The sequence below is a fragment of the Mizuhopecten yessoensis genome, unplaced genomic scaffold, assembly GCF_002113885.1.
Source record: "Mizuhopecten yessoensis strain PY_sf001 unplaced genomic scaffold, ASM211388v2 scaffold10529, whole genome shotgun sequence".
Lineage (NCBI taxonomy): Eukaryota > Metazoa > Mollusca > Bivalvia > Pectinida > Pectinidae > Mizuhopecten > Mizuhopecten yessoensis.
In genome coordinates this window covers 174,809-194,761 of record NW_018408592.1, presented here as the reverse complement: position 1 = coordinate 194,761, position 19,953 = coordinate 174,809, and the positions used below count along the sequence as shown (strand labels likewise).

The window sequence follows — 19,953 nt, the reverse complement described above, 5'->3', positions numbered from 1 at the left end:
TATATAGTCACCACATATACGGGTAACAGGATATATAGCCACCACATATACTGGTAACAGGATATATTATATAGTCACTACATATACTGGTAACAAGATATATTAAATAGTCACCACATATACTGGTAACAGGATATATTATATAGTCACCACATATACTGGTAACAAGATATATTATATAGTCACCACATATACTGGTAACAAGATATATATAGTCACCACATATACTGGTAACAAGATATATTATATAGTCACCACATATACAAGTAACAGGATATATAGTCACTACATATACTGGTGACAGGATATATTATATAAACCTCAATACTAACAGAAATGAAAAAGTTTGTGGCAGAGCTTGCCACAATCAAATCAGATAGCCAATTGTAATTATAGACTTTAATTGAAAATCTGTGCATGATATACTCATGCAAAGCATATATAATTGCAAAGAGTAATTATACATGCCAGATTTCCTTGAGACCAATCCGTAAATTTCAAAATCATTTGAAGGAAATTGAGGTTATAATAAGGGGGGTTTTATTCGTTGCATTTTCCCTGAGCATATGTTATACTAAGGTCCATGAGAAATGGAACTGGACACGTAATACAGTATATATGGTGGGCTTGTACTGGTGAAAGGTTCAAGTAACTGAAAACATGTAGCATCAAGCTAGCTATACGTGTAATAACGAGTTAAATAGATTATGGCTGTACTGATTACATAGATATATACATATATATGTAGCATAAAAAAAACCAATGCTATATACATATATATTATGATTTAAAAATTAAAGGGATCACCTGTAGTTATTTATTTTAAAATATTATAGTTTAATTTTGTTGTTGGTGTGAATATCGTGTAAGGATTTTTCAAATCAAATATTACATTAGAAAATTTTCCAAATCTATTAATGCTGTAAATTTAACTTATATCAATAGAAGTTCAAAATATTATAATTTTTAATATGGCAACATGTGGTGCCCATATCCGACGGTTCCAAACTAAAACAGTAGCTACGTATATATACATATATATCCTATATGGTCATAGGATTTGCATAATAATCAGAATAAAGATGTTCAAAACTTAATTTAACAGGTGCAAGGGAAAATGAGATCCAATGTCTGCTAGTGGCTGTTCAGTGAAGTTTTGTTCTGTAGGCATCTTATCAAAATTGTACATTGTTCTGATAATGGACCACTTCGTGGGCCGAAACCTGTAAACTGGACTTAATTAGCTGTGACTCCCCATTTTGTCTGGTCATCTCTTCTTTAAAATTTTCTAAATGTAACGAGGACAGCACAATTGTTGTAATTATTACATTATTTACTCATTCACCCCTGAAAGCTGATAATGAACTATTCCAACCTTTGAATTGGAAGAGTTCAAATGTGTCTTCAGGGGTGAATGAGTTAAGACGCCACGAATGGTGTTCTCACATGTTATAGGGTCACCACGATTGGTACTGGTGATTTTTATAGGGACACTGCCGTTGAGGTTATTACATGTTAAGTGTAACCCTATGATGGTGTTATTGCACTGAATTAAAGCGTGATGAAAGGCCCAGACCAACCCTGCATACCATTGACCATTGAAAGCTACATATTGCTATTTAACCTCGATTCTGAAATACCTTTTAGTATTCTCAAATGTGGACACTGATTTCCAGTGATCGACAACATCGTGTAATCCTATGACATCAAACTTTGTCATCTTGTCATTCTCACCTGTAAAGGTAAAAACAAAAGTCATGCTGTAGTGTTTATCACCTACAAGACCTGGATATCTTTAAATTATCCCAGGAGAGGGCTTGTATAGGCATTACACCTGTTGCCTAATTCCTTTAGAATTAAGAATAAGATGCAGTATTCAATAAGATCTTTGTGAAATGAAAAATTATCTTTAAATTAGCATTATTGTTCTGTGTTGTTATTTTGTATTATACAATAAAGTGCTAGAGCTAGAGATGCCAGGGACTCCAGGCTTTATTTACCAGTTATTTAAAAAAGTGAAAATCTTACCAATTTCTGGCCAAAGAACTAAAAATTGTCCCATGTACAAACAATTAAAATTATAACTTGCGAAAAAGTAAAAAGAAAATTAATTTGAAATCATTCAACTTTACTTTTGATCTCGTAGGTAAATGTACCTCTTTGTATAACTAGGTAGACAATAACACACGCCACTTACACTTTCCTTCTTCAATATAAAAACTGTTGTACAGCAATCGTTTTCTTTCGTCTCCTTTTGCCAAAAGGATATCATCATTTCTACAGAATCTCCTGAAAGGTCAATGGTACCAATTAATAATCTCCTGAAAGGTCAATGGTACAAATTAATAAAAGAAAATAGATGAGGTTAGATACGGAGGTTTCTGGTTTACTACCAAGTTCACTTCAACACACCTTTAGGAGTATAACAAAGACATTTGCTTTGAACTGAAGACCAACAGGTCCTCATTCAAAGTGAGGCAGAACTGCACTGGCTGTCCCGTGTTTCTTAATCACTGACTCACTTTCATGACATTCAGACTTAGGAGTCTCCTGAGGAGATTTGTAAATTATTTTGAACTTATGTTACATTGAATTAGAATGTGTAGCGGATCATATCCTGAGTGTAGGACTGTATCAGACAACAGAGAAGGTAGAATACTTTACCATGGTGCGAATCTAGTATTGTTGTCCATGAAATAAGATAATTGGTCTGAAATAGAAAAAACATGGAGGTTAATTTATACTGATGGGAATCCAACATTAACATCAAATATTATTCCTTTGTTCACTGAAAATTCATACAATAGGTATTTTTTGACATAAAACAACTTTTTCAACATATATGATTATGATGTAGTACATTCATAATTGGATGTAAAGAACAGCTAGGTAATAACATTTTAATTAATAAATGTGCTGGTTAAAAACCACACAGGGTCATTTAATACACTACAATAATTTATACCATACCTTATATCCATTACACAGGCCAATATTATAACAATAAAAGATAGCAAAATGTCATTTCTGAAACAACTTACTTGATCCGTATGATACCTTGGTATTTACAAGTGTGGTACCAAAGTCTGTTGGCACAGCGAATACTAATCTGAAATTAATAAATCAGTTTACATTGAATAACCTTTAAATTTAAGTTAACACTTAACAATCTATACAATTTAGTTTACATTGAATAAACCGTCCAATTTAGTTCACATTGTATAATCTGTACAATTTAGTTCACATTGTATAATTTGTACAATTTAGTTTACATTTTATAATCTGTACATTTTAGTTTACTTTGAATGATTTGTTTAAGTCATTTCACACTGTGTTATCTGTAAAATTTAGTTAACACTGTATAATCTGTAAAATTCATTTTATATTTTACAATCTATACAATTCAGTTTACACTTCATGTACATGATTTGTACAATTTAGTTTACACTGTATAACTTGTACAATTTAGTTTACACTGTATAACTTGTACAATTTAGTTTACACTGTATAACTTGTACAATTTAGTTTACACTGTATAACTTGTACAATTTAGTTTACACTGTATAACTTGTACAATTTAGTTTACACTGTATAACTTGTACAATTTAGTTTACACTGTATAACTTGTACAATTTAGTTTACACTGTATAACTTGTACAATTTAGTTTACACTGTATAACTTGTACAATTTAGTTTACACTGTATAACTTGTACAATTTAGTTTACACTGTATAACTTGTACAATTTAGTTTACACTGTATAACTTGTACAATTTAGTTTACACTGTATAACTTGTACAATTTAGTTTACACTGTATAACTTGTACAATTTAGTTTACACTGTATAACTTGTACAATTTAGTTTACACTGTATAACTTGTACAATTTAGTTTACACTGTATAACTTGTACAATTTAGTTTACACTGTATAACTTGTACAATTTAGTTTACACTGTATAACTTGTACAATTTAGTTTACACTGTATAACTTGTACAATTTAGTTTACACTGTATAACTTGTACAATTTAGTTTACACTGTATAACTTGTACAATTTAGTTTACACTGTATAACTTGTACAATTTAGTTTACACTGTATAACTTGTACAATTTAGTTTACATTGCAATAATAGCCAGTACTTCAGGAGATGACATTTAATGCAGAAAATGAAAATGAAACAAAAGTTCCCTTACTTAAAACCTGTCTCTCCTATGGGGTATATATGATAGGTGAGGTCAACAATGGTAACACGCTTCTGAAATGGGAAAAGAAACACAATGATACCTGCGAAATGACAGGAGATTTAAGGTGCAGGTAAAAAACATTTTCAATGAATTCAAGCTTAAAATATATTTATATAATTACATTTTATATACACGAGACAGAAAAATGTTCAGCATATTAAAGTTTTACATTATCACGTAATCTATTTTTTAGTTTTATAAACTTGCCCTCAAAAACTGAGTATCAGAAAACAAAGCAATAGAAGTGCTAAGAGGTCAAGCGACATATCTTCTAAACCGTGTTCAGTGGACAATTTTTACTGTATCTGATATTCTGTTTTTTTTCCATCAATAAATGTCACTAAAATCTAAACATCTGCAATTAATAACAGAAATGCAATATATAAATATACAGTCAAACCTGTATTAAGAGGCCACCCAAGGGACTGGCAGAAATTGGCCACTTAAGGCAGGTGGCTGCTTATTGCAGGTTCAATATATAGTTTTTTATATTGGGCGGACCACAGACTGACCACATAAGGGAGGTGGCTGCTTATTTCAGGTGACTGCTTGAGCTGGTTTGACTGTATATAGGAATAAATGAAAAGACAGTAATTTTGCTATATGGAGTGGCCTAAAGATTGTAGTAATTTCATTAAAGGAGTGGCACGATGACCGTACCCAGGGGAAAAAAAGGTACATTTGAGGTACACTTTTTGGGGTACCTAAGGCATGCCTTAGGTATATCTAAGGCATGCCTTAGGTACATTTTGGGTAGGGAAGAAAAAGAGGACAGAATAGGAGGGGTTAAAACCTGTTCAATATAGGTACATTTTAGGCACATTTTAGGCACAATTAAGGCATGCCTAAAATGTGCCTTTTTTTATACCTCTGACTGAGGTATACCTAAAATGTGCCTAATTTGTACCTCTGACTGAGGTACGTATACCTTAAATGTGCCTAAATCATACCTCAGTTGTATAGTATATTCAATGTTGGTATATACTTACTCTTCCATCATAAGGCACTATTACATTTTTTATGGAGTAATTTGCATACCCTGAGGCATTTAAAATTTTCAATCTCAGCTGAAAGAAAAATTGGAAACGGAATTCAAGAAATATTCAATCATATATATTTCTAAGGAACATATTCATGATATCATCAATAATGCATTAAATTACCATATTTTACCGGTGGTAAGCACAGGGAGCATGTGTGAATGAAAAACCTGTCAAAAGTAGGGGTGGGCTTATCACTGGATATGATCCTATGTTTTACAAGTCAGGGGATGAGGTAATTACCGGCACCCACCCTATAAACGGAAATTAAAGAAAAGAAATGGTGGGGGTGGGCTTATTACCAGGCATGGTCTAATCACCGGTAAAATATGGCATGTGTAATTTTATTTTTAACAAACTAGGTCATTCCTGTTTAATTGCAGAGCCATAGAATCAATTTGTGAAGCTGCCTAATGTCTTTTACATGTTATCAAAATGTAGTTTATCAGAAAAATTCAACCAATGTTTATTTTGTTAGGTTTAGTGACTAGATAATACATGGAATGTGGTAGTTGGTTTACCATCCTGACGTCTGCTTCGTTCGGTACGTGTTCCACTTCAGTGATATCTACGCTGCTGAAGTGGGATTTCAGTCCGAGTTCTCGAGACTGTCTCTACAATCAGAAAAAGAAGTTGTTGATCTTGAATATAACTGGTGGCATTAATTCTATATCACATGTTAAGCCAAGATGCTCTCTACTGAATACCTTTTTAAGTTTAATATTTGTTTATCATGATTTGTGAAATGGCTGATATATCCCGGCAATATACAGATTGAAGCTAGATTTTTCCAACATCAATGAAAGTAGGAACAGGGGAAAATTTACTTATGCACCACTTGTCAGCGGCCATAGCAAAGATTCACTCCCTATGGTTCCAAATGACTGTCCATGGGAAGTAAAACCACAAACATCATTGCATGTGTAATAGAGGTCGGCATTTTTTCAATGCCTCCGCCAGGAGTCGAACCCGGGACCTCTGGTTTACTAGTATTACAACTACTAAACGAGCTAAAGAGAAATTCTCCCTAGCCGAGACGGTAGGAAGTGGCTAGTATTTTACCTGGCTGACACATGAAATTACGAACAGTTTTCTTCCATTCATAAATTTCAATAGTAATATGATGTAAAGATCACATCATACCCTGGATCTCCAAACTTTTTTATGAGAATTTTTTCCTTGACAGCTTTGTTCGGATTGACAGACTTGTTGAGAAAACATTGAAAAAACTGTGGTATAATTTGCAAATTAATGAGCTTTAACACTGGTGACTAAAGGGAGTTTTCAACACTGTAAGCTGGTGCAAATGTGAACATGAGGGATGAAAATTTGGCAGCATGGAATAACCGGCCCGGGTGTTTGTTATGACAGGAAGTGTTTTAGGCTACACTAACGCCTCACTTAGCCTCAGTCTTTGTACATACATATCAAGTTTCATAAAAATTGAACAATATTAAAGCAAGATATCTTATAGAAAGCAAAGTGTGGATGGATGGATGCTCCCCATACCATAATATGTCCCGTCAAACATTTTGACAGAAGTATAAAAATGTGGATTGTTTATGGATAGTTAGACGATGGAAGAAATCAGTAGATGACTCACAAAAGGCAATTGCAACAGGTTAACTGACATTCATCTCAGGTGACCTAAAAATACATTGGAAATGATAAAGGAGTCATTATAACACAGATTTAGTGGAATATTCATTGGCTGTTGATGTCATACCTTAAAATAGAATGGGCGGAGGTTTGGATGGAAAAGGATGAAGCCCTGTGAGTTCACTACAAAGGCATAGCCATTCGGGCCGAGCTACAACAAAACAAAACATATTTTACATGACTGTGTACCAAACAGCTTCAATTCAGTACCTAACAACTGTTTGATTTATGAATTATGAGTCAAAGTCAAATAATGTATATAATTCCCTTATGCAAAAAAAAATTTGAAAATGATTTTGTGGAAACATATTTGAGATTGATTAAAAGTATTCGCAGTCATGTAGAAGTAATTGCTAAACAGTGTCACAAAAAATAACCACGTTTATAGAATGGTACGTGAATGTATTGGAGACAATAAATTGCTTAACATCCATGTTTGTTTCTTATTGCAGAGGATCTAAAGCAACATGTAACTACGTCATTGAAGAGATTCACGAGGAACATTTGCAGAAGTTCCCAATATTGTAAAGGTTTTAGTAGAACATTTGTAAACACTAGTGAAAAGAATCTAGAGAAACATATTTGCACCTACTAAACTGCAGAGGTTCTAGAGGAACATATTGAATACCTTAATGAAGGATTTAACACATGCCTACCTTATTATAGGGGATACAGGCCTGTATCTGGTCCACAGGAACATGTTTCTACCTTATTATAGGGGATACAGGCCTGTATCTGGTCCACAGGAACATGTTTCTACCTTATTATAGGGGATACAGGCCTGTATCTGGTCCACAGGAATATGTTCCTACCTTATTATAGGGGATACAGGCCTGTATCTGGTCCACAGGAACATGTACCTACCTTATTATAGGTAGGGGATACAGGCCTTTATCTGGTCCACAGGTACATGTACCTACCTTATTATAGGGGATACGGGCCTTTATCTGGTCCACAGGAACATCTGTTCCGACAATGCCAAGTAGGTTCCCCTCCATTCTCTGGTGAACATTTCAATCAATAAGTGTATACATATATTTGACAGACTTCATTGACATTCTTATTCTTTAATCAGATCAAGTCAATCCTTGATCACATTTTCATCCTGACATTCTATAGATTTAAATGAGTATCCCCCCCGCCCCCCGTTTTGTCTATTTACCATTTCCTGATTTGACTACAAGTTTTGCATACTGTATAATGGTTATATTCTGCGGGGGTTTTCATTTCGCTATATTCACGTTTTGTCGAATATCTGTGAATTCTAATCACCAGCGAATTTATCGAATATGTTGACCACATTTACGGACCTTATCACAACACGATGAAAATAATTATAACCCAATGCTTTTATGCAAGCTTAAATGAACTCAAATCAGATTATCACTGGACAACTTGGCAGTTCATATAAAATTACAACACTTACATATCGGTGGCTACAACATATTTATGTGTACACAGTAGGTGATTAATTGATTACAGTTTACTCCTACAAAGGTACATACACATTTGATTTTCTTTCGAGCGAAGTTCGGGATCAGTGTATTTTCAAACCGTTTACCTGTATTTCGTGGTTTAACCTTTAAATGAAGACACGCACAATACTTTGCACGACACGTGGGATTTGTGTGCACAGCGAAATTTAAACCCTGCGAATATGTACTGAATACAAAACCTTGAAATATTGACCCCCGAATTCGAATTTAAAGCGCTATTCTGTACATAAATACAACCTTGAAAAAAATACATTTAGAGATTTAATTTAAAGTTTTTAACACATCCTTATTTATGTTTTGGTGTTAGTTGACTTTTTATATTCACAAAACCAGTTTTAATAGTTGAATACTTACCATTACTTTATTGTGTATACACTGTGCCTATACACCAATCTTTGTAACCCCAAAACAAATTGTTTCAAAAGTAACTGCCCCCTTCCATAAACAAAACCTACATCCCTAAGAATGAGATCCTGAATGACATCATGAAAATATTGTAATGTAAGAGAAGAAACTGCATTTGTAATGCATTTCTTAGCAAAACTGCATTGTTTTCAGGATAGAATGGAGAACAAATATTGTACAGCAACTTCCTCGTATCCTTTGCCAGGGTTCCAAATCTTCATGGTCTGGTCCACATTGTAATTTACTGTTGCTGATTTTGTTTATTTTTTTTATCATTTCATCTTATGATTTTTTTCTTCTTCAGAAACCAAAGCTTCAGTTATGGCAATAAAAAAGTTTCAAGTGCATGGTTACATGGGTTCCTTAATGTGTTTTAGCAACAATTTAGTCGTAACTTTTTTGAGTAACCTCCCTTATCCCACAATTTAGTAATAGCTTAATTTGAGTTACCTCCCTTATCCCACAATTTAGTTGTAGCTTTATTTGAGTTACCTCCCTCATCCCACAATTTAGTTATAGCTTTATTTGAGTTCCCTCCCTTATATTACTCAATAATTATATTTGAGTTACCTCCCTTACCCACTCTGTACAATACTACTTTCAATCTTTTAAACATGATGGCACTTCACCACTTGAAGAACTTTGCAGAATCAAATAGATATCAGCCTTCTGGAATTTCCAATCAGTCTCAAAATTTAATAAGCTTTACTGGGGACCATGGGGTATTTTCATGTGGAATTGGAGAAAAAATACTCTTGTTATACGACGCAGTTATACTTACAGCATCTTCTTTCATGTCAAAAACAGGTAGTGCATAGGACGTCAAAAACTTTAAACCCTGAAACCAACAAATACAGGTAGTGAACAGGACTTTAAAAAATTTAAAACCCTGCAATCAACAAATACACGTAGTGAAATTTGTATCTGAAGAAAAATGCGAAAGTCAATGTGCAGTGAAAATTTCCTGATAAACAGTATTCCTATGAAGTTTCATTGAAATCCCCACAGCAAACCTTGAGTTTTAAGTTCTAGCTAGATTCTGAAGTTGATTCCTGTCTTGGATATCATGTCAACCATCTTGATATACAACAACACTTGAGTAGGACAATTTACTAAACATCCTAATGGAGTTTCATTCCTTGTTTTCACTTCAATAGAACTGAAGCTGAAGTTAAAACAACATTTTCAAGGTATGGCTGCTATGACAGTACAATGACCAATGAAGCATCGGAATACTGGCCACATCAGCCATTAATTGATTCAGCTAGGTCACCTCATAAAACTTAGCTGGTAATAAAGAGATGTCTTAACATACATGAGAAGTAAGAAAAGGGGAGTGACATACTTCTGAGAGGTCGGGAGAGACCTCGGTGGAGTAATCAGCGTATACAGGTGTCCAGATGGCATTCCTCTTCCTCTGTATCACCATGGGGCGACTCAGCACCTTCAGGTAATGCTGAAAGTAGTGTAGTTAAACATTACCATTTAAATAAAAGGGAAATACCTAACATTAACATATAGGTACACAACTGGGTATTACCATAATTATGCTTAAAGTCAGGTAAATACAAGTAAATGTGCAGGTTTACAGAAATAAACACATGGGTTTTCTCTAACACTAACATTCACGCAAACATTTGGGTAATCTATTATTCTAACATCCAGGTAAACACTTCGGCAATCCCTTACACTAACATTGAGGCAAACACTTGGTAGTCCCCTACTTTAACATTGAGGTAAATACTTGGGTAATCCCTTACTCTAACTTTCAGGTAAACACTTGGTAGTCCCTTACTCTAACATTGAGGTAAATACTTGGGTAATCCCTTACTCTAACATTCAGGTAAATACTTGGGTAATCCCGTACTCTTACATTGAGGTAAATACTTGGGTAATCCCTTACTCTAACATTCAGGTAAATACTTGGGTAATCCCGTACTCTAACATTGAGGTAAATACTTGGGTAATCCCTAACTCTAACTTTCAGGTAAACATTTGGTAGTCCCTTACTCTAACATTTAGGTAAATACTTGGTAGTCCCCTACTCTAACATTCAGGTAAACACTTGGGTAATCCCTTACTCTAACATTCAGGTAATTACTTGGGTAATCCCTTACTCTAACTTTCAGGTAAACACTTGGTAGTCCCCTACTCCAACATTCAGGTAATCACTTCGTAGTCCCCTACTCTTACATTGAGGTAAACACTTGGGTAATCCCTTACTCTAACATTCAGGTAAATACTTGGGTAATCCCTTACTCTAACATTGAGGTAAAAACTTGCGTAAACCCTTACTCTAATATTCAGGTAAACACTTGGGTAATCCCCTACTCTAACATTCAGGTAAATATTTGGGTAATCCTATAGTCTAACATTCAGGTAAATACTTTGGTAATCCCTTACTCTAACATTCAGGTAAATACTTGGGTAAACTCTTACTCTAACATTCAGGTAAACACTTGGGTAATGCCTTACTCTAACATTGAGGTAAACACTTGGGTAATCCCTTACTCTAACATTCAGGTAAATACTTGGGTAAACTCTTACTCTAACATTCAGGTAAACACTTGGGTAGTCCCTTACTCTTACATTGAGGTAAACACTTGGGTAATCCCTTACTCTAACATTCAGGTAAGTACTTTGGTAATCCCTTACTCTAACATTGAGGTAAATACTTGGGTAATCCCTTTCTCTAACATTCAGGTAATCACTTGGGTAGTCCCCTACTCTAACATTCAGGTAAACACTAATCCCTTACTCTAACATTCATGTAAACACTTGGGTAAACCCTTACTCTAACATTCAGGTAAACACTTGGGTAATCCCTTACTCTAACATTCAGGTAAACACTTGGGTAATCCCTTACTCTAACATTGAGGTAAACACTGGTAAACACTTGGGTAATCCCTTACTCTAACATTCAGGTAAATACTTGGGTAAACTCTTACTCTAACATTCAGGTAAACACTTGGGTAATCCCTTACTCTAACATTCAGGTAAGTACTTTGGTAATCCCTTACTCTAACATTGAGGTAAATACTTGGGTAATCCCTTTCTCTAACATTCAGGTAAACACTTGGTAGTCCCCTACTCTAACATTCAGGTAAACACTAATCCCTTACTCTAACATTCATGTAAACACTTGGGTAAACCCTTACTCTAACATTCAGGTAAACACTCGGGTAAACCCTTACTCTAACATTCAGGTAAACACTCGGGTAAACCCTTACTCTAACATTCAGGTAAACACTCGGGTAAACCCTTACTCTAACATTCAGGTAAACACTCGGGTAAACCCTTACTCTAACATTCAGGTAAACACTCGGGTAAACCCTTACTCTAACATTCAGGTAAACACTCGGGTAAACCCTTACTCTAACATTCAGGTAAACACTCGGGTAAACCCTTACTCTAACATTCAGGTAAACACTCGGGTAAACCCTTACTCTAACATTCAGGTAAACACTTGGTAGTCCCCCACTCTAACATTCAGGTAAACACTAATCCCTTACTCTAACATTCATGTAAACACTTGGGCAATCCCTTACTCTAACTTTCAGGTAACACTTGGGTAACACTTGGTAGTCCCTTACTCAAACACTCATGTAAACACTTGGGTAATCCCTTACTCTAACATTCATGTAAGTACTTTGGTAATCCCTTACTCTAACATTGAGGTAAATACTTGGGTAATCCCTTTCTCTAACATTCAGGTAAACACTTGGTAGTCCCCTACTCTAACATTCAGGTAAACACTTGGGTAATCCCTTACTCTAACATTCATGTAAACACTTGGGTAGTCCCTTACTCTTACATTGAGGTAAACGCTTGGGTAATCCCTTACTCTAACATTCATGTAAGTACTTTGGTAATCCCTTACTCTAACATTGAGGTAAATACTTGGGGAATCCCTTTCTCTAACATTCAGGTAAACACTTGGTAGTCCCCTACTCTAACATTCAGGTAAACACTAATCCCTTACTCTAACATTCATGGAAACACTTGGGTAAACCCTTACTCTAACATTCAGGTAAACACTCGGGTAAACCCTTACTCTAACATTCAGGTAAACACTCGGGTAAACCCTTACTCTAACATTCATGTAAACACTTGGGTAGACCCTTACTCTAACATTCATGTAAACACTTGGGCAATCCCTTACTCTAACTTTCAGGTAACACTTGGGTAACACTTGGTAGTCCCTTACTCAAACATTCATGTAAACACTTGGGTAATCCCTTACTCTAACTTTCAGGTTAACACTTGGGTAGTCCCTTACTCTAACATTGAGGTAAACACTTGGGTAATCCCTTACTCTATTATTCAGGTAAACACTTGGTAGTCCCCTACTCTAACATTGAGGTAACACTTGGTAGTCCCCTACTATAACATTGAGGTAAACACTTTGTAATCCCTTACTCTAACATTGAGGTAAACACTTGGGTCATTCCTTACTCTAACTTTCAGGTAATCACCTTGTAGTCCCTTACTCTAACATTGAGGTAAACACTTGGGTAATCCCTTACTCTAACATTCAGGTTATCACTTGGTAGTCCCTAACTCTAACATTAAGGTAATCACTTGGTAGTCCCTTACTCTAACATTGAGGTAAACTCTTGGTTAGTCCCCTACTCTAACTTTCAGGTAAACACTTGGGTAATCCCTTACTCTTAACATTGAGGTAAACACTTGGGTAAACCCTTACTCTAACATTCAGGTAATCACTTGGGTAAACCCTTACTCTTACATTCAGGTAAACACTTGGTAGTCCCCTACTCTAACATTGAGGTAAACATTTGGTAGTCCCTTACTCTAACATTGAGGTAAACACTTGGTAATTCCTTACTCTAACTTTCAGGTAAACACTTGGGTAATCCCTTACTCTAACATTGAGGTAAACACTTGGGTAATCCCTTACTCTAACATTCAGGTAATCACTTGGGTAATCCCTTACTCTAACATTCAGGTAAACACTTGGGTAATCCCTTACTCTAACATTGAGGTAAGCGTAGGAGTAAAACTGCAATATTTCATGCCATCAACATCACATAAGAATACCTAGAATCGTATATTTTCTTAAGAAGATAACCAATCAAACACCACATCAGATTTTACTCACTTGTACGTTTTCTGCGACATCAGCCAGAGTTGAAATATGACAATAATAACCTGCCAAGACAATAGAAACATTTACATGTTATTTAAAATGCTGTCACCATTTACCTTGTAGAAATAAATGATTATTATGATATAAATAAACATTATTGCCAAACAACAACTTCCATAAATGACTAATGTTTGATGTGACAATTTCAAAAATATGTCAAGCAGGCACACATTGTTTATCTGTTCTACAGTGCTGTTTAGAAACACATTTCACATTTGTGACATTTAATATTGGGTCCTTTGACAATATGTATATTTGTATAGGATTTCCCTTAGTCCATATATTTAAAACAATTAAATGTGACGTTGGCATTGCCGTATTATGTCCATAATCAATTCATCTCGAACCATTGAACTCAAAAATATTTCTGATTGTTTATTAATTATTCGAGATTTTTTTAATAATTTTAATAGTGATATGTGTAACTATAAAATAGACCATGGGAAACCTTCATGTGAAATTTAAGATAGATCCCTCCAATGCTTTCTGAGAAATAGTGCTTAAACCTGAAAGCAACAGTATCTATTATTGGGAAAATCATTTAAGATTTGACGAGAACAAAATCATGATATTTTTTATAAAAAGTGATTTGTATAGGTTACCTTTGTTAGCACAAGCCATCCACTTGGCGTTTCTGTTGTCTGATACTTCTCGACCAATCAGAAACGTAAACATCCGTACCTTTAAAACCAAAGCAAATCAAATAGGTTATGTTCAATCTGACAAAGGCAATATGCTTGCCAAAACTTAATTCATATACTCAAGAAATGACCACTTGATAACAGGAAGTTGATCACCTGATAACAGGAAGTTGATCACCTGATAACAGGAAGTTGATTACCTCATAACAGGAAGTTATCACCTGATAACAGGAAGTTGATCACCTGATAAAACAGGAAGTTGATCAGCATACATATTGGTTTGTATATTACAACATCACATTTTTATATAGTGCATAAAACATGTATGATGTTCAGTTGAGGACCCTGTGGTAGATTAGCCTCGGCTAAACAAGTTTTTTTATCCTCAAGAAATAAAGTTTCATTATTATTATCATGCCCAAAAAGTTCAGGCAGAAGAAATGGTATTTTGGGGAAGCTGCAAAATAATATTCAACAACATTTCCACTAGATGTGAACTGAAATTACACATAATACACTGACTCACAAAAAAAATACAACTCCCATTAAAAGTCCATAGTTTTGAAATATGAATTAAGTGTTGTGGGCAATTTTGAATAGTTTATGGTATCATACAGGTTACCCGTCAATTCACAGCTGATTGAACTTGGTCCCTCTATGCATTTTCGTATCCTGGAGACTTTAATGCTTACTCCGATTTGTCAAAATTGATTCAAACTTATTTCTTTAAAGTGTTAGGAGTTTTGTTAATTGTTGAAAGGTGTGTATCTTTATATTATTGTTCTGTTGGATCCTACTGCCATATCTGGAGATAATCAACTGAAGTTTTATTGTTAAATTGATGAAATATTTCTTGATTAAATATGTTATCTGAGGAGAAATATGTCCTCTCATATTCAAAAATCAATTCCATTATTTCTTATCTATAGGAAAAACCATTGTAAAGTGAATGATTTTGTTAATTTTACTCACAGGTTTTCTGTTTTCTATCCGCCAATTTCGTTCTTCAAATATTTGTTCGTAACCCTCTGGAGCCCCGTCAGTGATGAGCATGATGGCTTTATTACACAGAGGGGTCCCCAATATCTCCTCCTCCTGGGCACATAACACTTATATAGGTTTTGTTACCAACAATTTCATAGCACAAATTTGAAACATTACAAAAAACTTGAAACTGAAAAAGGTATGGTATTGGAGGTTAAATTGAAGCCGATTCATCAACATTGTTCTATCAATCTTTAAACATTGTAGTTATACATTTGAAAACTCTTTTTTTCTCTACAAAAGTAGCTACAATAAGTAGATGCTGGGGTCATTCACAAAACTTGGAAATTTATATGAGATGAGAAAATAAACTATTATTGTGCAAATATTTGATAGAGTACCATACTAATAACAATACAGTTCTTACAACAGTCTGCATCATAATTAATCAAAGTAAAGCTGAAATCTGTATGAAAATAATGGTACAGAAATTTCAAAATTGAAAAAATTCAATTTAATTTATTTAAACAAGGTTGAAATAATTTTTCTATTATAAAGATCATTTTAGTACAGAAACTTAAAGCAACTTTTAGAGTGATGCCTGATGATAAAAACTCACCCTTTCAAACAGATCGAAGGCCTCTGTGAGAGCTTTGTCAAATCTGGCTATATAGGAAGTCTTCATGTCTTTTGTGTATCCTGCTAACCTCTGGCGGTTCTCCTTGCTTGCTTGCATCATTGTACCATTAAAGCATGGGTCTAGATAGGTCACATTTTTGTTAAACTAAAGAAAAACACAAATAAAATTACATCTCATCAATAACCACAGACAAAATTGTACAGTTATTTTCAATTAAGATTTGTTGTTAAGATTTTTGTAGTACAGCAATATATGATTTCAAAACTTACTGATAAGATGTTAAAATAGTCTTTACTGCTGAAAGTTTCTAGAATTCTTTCGATTGTACTTCGGGTGATCTCCATTCTCAGCCCTTTCATACTGCCACTTGTATCCACCAAAATGATCACATTCTTTGGGGAGGACGACGACTCGATATACCTGTAATCAACGAAATTTACAGTGGAATTTCAACAATTTTGAATGACGTGGCAGATTGAATCTGTTGATGTCTAAGGTGTGGTGATCCCTTATAGGAAATTAACATGAGCCCCAGCTCACAACCCTAATCAGAGAAGAAACCTTCCTGTACCACTTAACTCATTCATCCCTAAAGACACATTTGAACTTTTCCAATTCAAAGGTTGGAATAGTTCATTGTGAAATTTCAGGGGTGAATAAGTTAATAAGTTTATTGTAGATTTGTGACTCTGGTGTTATATGGTCCAGCATTTCTTGTCAATTAGGGGCAATAGTGATCAACTACACCAGGTAAAGAAAAGGACCTTGTCGCCAAGGCAGACTTTGGTAGATAACATTCACAGGTTTACTTCTATTAAATGTAACTGAAAGTTTTTGGCTTAAAAGAACAGATATACCTATTTATGTATATCATAAATTTACTGCATTACACATCATTAGGTATAACTTATGTATAGAAAGCTATTATAAAAAAGTTTTTAAATCATGGACTAATTGTTTGCTTTATTAAACAAATTTTTCATTAGGAAGTTAATAAGTAATAGATTCCTGTGACCTTGAATATATGTCAAGGTCATTCATTTTAATAAACTTGGTAGTCCTTCAACACAGCATGTTACTGGCATTATCCTAGACCTCTAGGTTATTCAGAAGAAGTTGTTTAAAGGTTTAAAACATATTTGACCCCTGTGAAAGTGGGTCAAGGTCATTCATTTGAACAAACTTGGTAGCCCTTCATCCCATCATGCTACAGGCCCAATATCAGTACCCTGGGCCTTTTGGTTATTAAGAAGAAGTTGTTTAAAGTAAAATATTGACGCCGGACACCGGCATAGGCTCACTTGGCCCTTTGGGCCAGGTGAGCTTATAAACTGTAGCAATAGGTAATAACATCAATGACATTTTTGATAAAATTATTTGTAAGTTTATTTTTTTTATTTCTTACTTTCTTTTCTGCGAAAGAAATTGAAAGGCCTATATAATTTACATTCATAATTGGAATTTAATCACCCTCAAGGTTTGTAATCGTGCTTGTTAAAACTTACCAGTTTCTAACTCTGCAGTCAAACATGTCGATATTACCTCCCTTGTTGTCCTGTGGCCATCGAATACCTGTAACAGACATGACCTGCCAATCAAAACAGAGCCAATCAAATCAACAGAAGAGCATGAGATTATTAGGCCTTTAGAAATCTTTATCTCTTTCCTTAGAGAAGTTGGGTAATGACTATAACATATTACTGTAAACGTTTCTACATGCCTCCTCAAACCTTATTGTTGCCAGTGATTGAAAATTATTATGCCAGAATTTCCTGGCCCTGAGTGTGGGGATATACAAAATTGAAATAAAAGATCTTTGATAGGGAAGTACTTTTATACAGGGGGAAAAGGCACCACACAATCACACTGTATATAATATATCCTAGTGTGGATTATGACCCTTCTCCTTTCTGATAAATACAGAGTTGAATTGAGCGTTTACTTGCCTGGAAATATTCTGAAGAACCCGTCAGAACTACAGAAGTATTGCCAAGTGAGGCCTTTAATTTCTCTGTCGTTCTGCAACATTCTCGCATTTAGAGCCTCAGACCACTTCACTCCATTTTGAATCAAAGAATCTGAAAGATTTTGCAAAAAGATCACATAAAGTTATGTGTATCTATAATCTCCAATCCCCATTATATAGACATGTAGTTATGTGTACATCTAATCTCCTTTTGTAATAACTTTACTTTACACAACATAAAATGCATCAGGCAGGTTCTCCCCACTGTCACATCAACCTTTTTGTCAGCCCTACGTGTTAATTCCCCTAGCAGGCATTTTATTTTGGGTAAGGCCATATTCTAGCAACAACATTATCAAAAAAAGAAAATATTTCAGAGCAATCGCTACATTTTACACATGAGTTAATGAGTAAAAACAACTCCCCTTACATCATTTTACACAATAATTGCCTTGTTCATTGTCTGACAGACTGTATAAAGCAACACCTGTCATCAGTTAACTTACAGGGCATTGGAGTTATTCCCCTTAGGACAGTCCAAGCTCAAATTGGCGATATATGGCTTCGAGTGACAAAGGGAAGAAAACATTTGAATGCATGAGATTTCATTATGGCTCATGTGGCCGTGAGACACATTTCAGCGTGAGTTAGGACATCTCAGTGTGAGAATATCTGATACCTACTTTTATCGTAAACGTTTGTTGGTACATGTACAGTACTGGTGTTGAAATTGACGGCTGCGTTGTTGAATCGTGGACTGCTGACAGTGGGGAGGTAGCGATACTTGGCCATCATGTCCGTACCACCTACTCCTACCAGCATCACATCACTGTGCAAGTTTGCCTCCTGCAAAACCAACAAAATGTCACATTTGACAACAAGTAGAAAATCTATAACATAAACATGTACTTTTTTATAATCTTTTGGAGAAAAAGCAGCAATAAGTTTATAATTTGTGTCACCTTTCCCCCCAAGCCAAACTTCTAAGGTTATAATGTCAAGTCAAAGCATCCATAAGCAAAGACATCTGTCAAAATGACAGTCTCCATACTTAACATGCTTGTTTTCATGTTAAAAACATTGACAGAAACTGAACAATTATTTGGATACCCTTCGTTATTCTGAAAAAGGTAAAACTTATAACACGTACCAGATGTCTGCAAAATCAAAATTAGAATGCTAGTAAAGGCATTATATAATGATTGGAAAAAAGTAAAGCAATTTTTTTTGGTGGTAAATTTTGTAAAGGTTATTGAAGAAATGTCATTACAATTAAATTAAACAGTTACAACTGGATTCTTTGGGATTACTTTATGAAAAAAAAAATGTAACACAGTGTAACGGCAGTGTCAGGACTGATGTCGCAATAGAGCAATCAACTCATCCCCTAATCCAGTGTTGATTTAACACCGTAAGTTTCCTCCTAGGGCCGAAATCATTCTCTAATTGTCTCCACTTCATACATTCACAGCATTCTGGGTTTTACTGGTTTTTGACTAAATTGTTGTACACTCAGTATCTGTACAGAACAGAATTTTGTTTTAGAATGTTTTTTAAGTTTATCACAAGTGGATGTATTACCCCCAGATCCTTGAATTTTGAAAATGTTTAAATGCGTAAGTCAAGGTTCTGTATTTGGGCCATACATAATTGTAGACAGCACTCATATGAGAGTACCAGGTGCAATCATACCTCCAAATTCCACTGGATTT

General features: G+C 34.8%; 2 protein-coding genes across 2 annotated transcripts in view; both read right to left on the bottom strand.

Moving 5' to 3' along the window:
* LOC110460993 (voltage-dependent calcium channel subunit alpha-2/delta-3-like) overlaps positions 1 to 10,288 on the bottom strand; it is a 50,807-nt gene extending 40,519 nt beyond the window's left edge. Inside the window, exons 1-11 of the mRNA XM_021514252.1 lie at positions 10,189 to 10,288; positions 9,625 to 9,681; positions 7,863 to 7,943; positions 7,010 to 7,093; positions 5,805 to 5,897; positions 5,233 to 5,310; positions 4,193 to 4,254; positions 3,042 to 3,109; positions 2,665 to 2,710; positions 2,198 to 2,289; positions 1,641 to 1,734 (exon numbers count right to left, since the gene is read on the bottom strand). Coding sequence (XP_021369927.1) covers positions 1,641 to 1,734; positions 2,198 to 2,289; positions 2,665 to 2,710; positions 3,042 to 3,109; positions 4,193 to 4,254; positions 5,233 to 5,310; positions 5,805 to 5,897; positions 7,010 to 7,093; positions 7,863 to 7,943; positions 9,625 to 9,681; positions 10,189 to 10,272 — 839 coding nt within the window. The 5' untranslated portion in view covers positions 10,273 to 10,288. The remainder of the gene's footprint in view (positions 1 to 1,640; positions 1,735 to 2,197; positions 2,290 to 2,664; positions 2,711 to 3,041; positions 3,110 to 4,192; positions 4,255 to 5,232; positions 5,311 to 5,804; positions 5,898 to 7,009; positions 7,094 to 7,862; positions 7,944 to 9,624; positions 9,682 to 10,188) is intronic.
* Positions 10,289 to 13,947: 3,659 nt separating this feature from the next.
* Positions 13,948 to 19,953, bottom strand: part of LOC110460972 (voltage-dependent calcium channel subunit alpha-2/delta-4-like) — a 145,620-nt gene continuing 139,614 nt past the window's right edge. The window contains exons 7-14 of the mRNA XM_021514224.1: positions 18,925 to 19,087; positions 18,222 to 18,353; positions 17,781 to 17,847; positions 16,545 to 16,695; positions 16,255 to 16,419; positions 15,624 to 15,746; positions 14,613 to 14,691; positions 13,948 to 14,012 (exon numbers count right to left, since the gene is read on the bottom strand). Of these exons, the coding sequence (XP_021369899.1) occupies positions 13,948 to 14,012; positions 14,613 to 14,691; positions 15,624 to 15,746; positions 16,255 to 16,419; positions 16,545 to 16,695; positions 17,781 to 17,847; positions 18,222 to 18,353; positions 18,925 to 19,087 (945 nt within the window). The remainder of the gene's footprint in view (positions 14,013 to 14,612; positions 14,692 to 15,623; positions 15,747 to 16,254; positions 16,420 to 16,544; positions 16,696 to 17,780; positions 17,848 to 18,221; positions 18,354 to 18,924; positions 19,088 to 19,953) is intronic.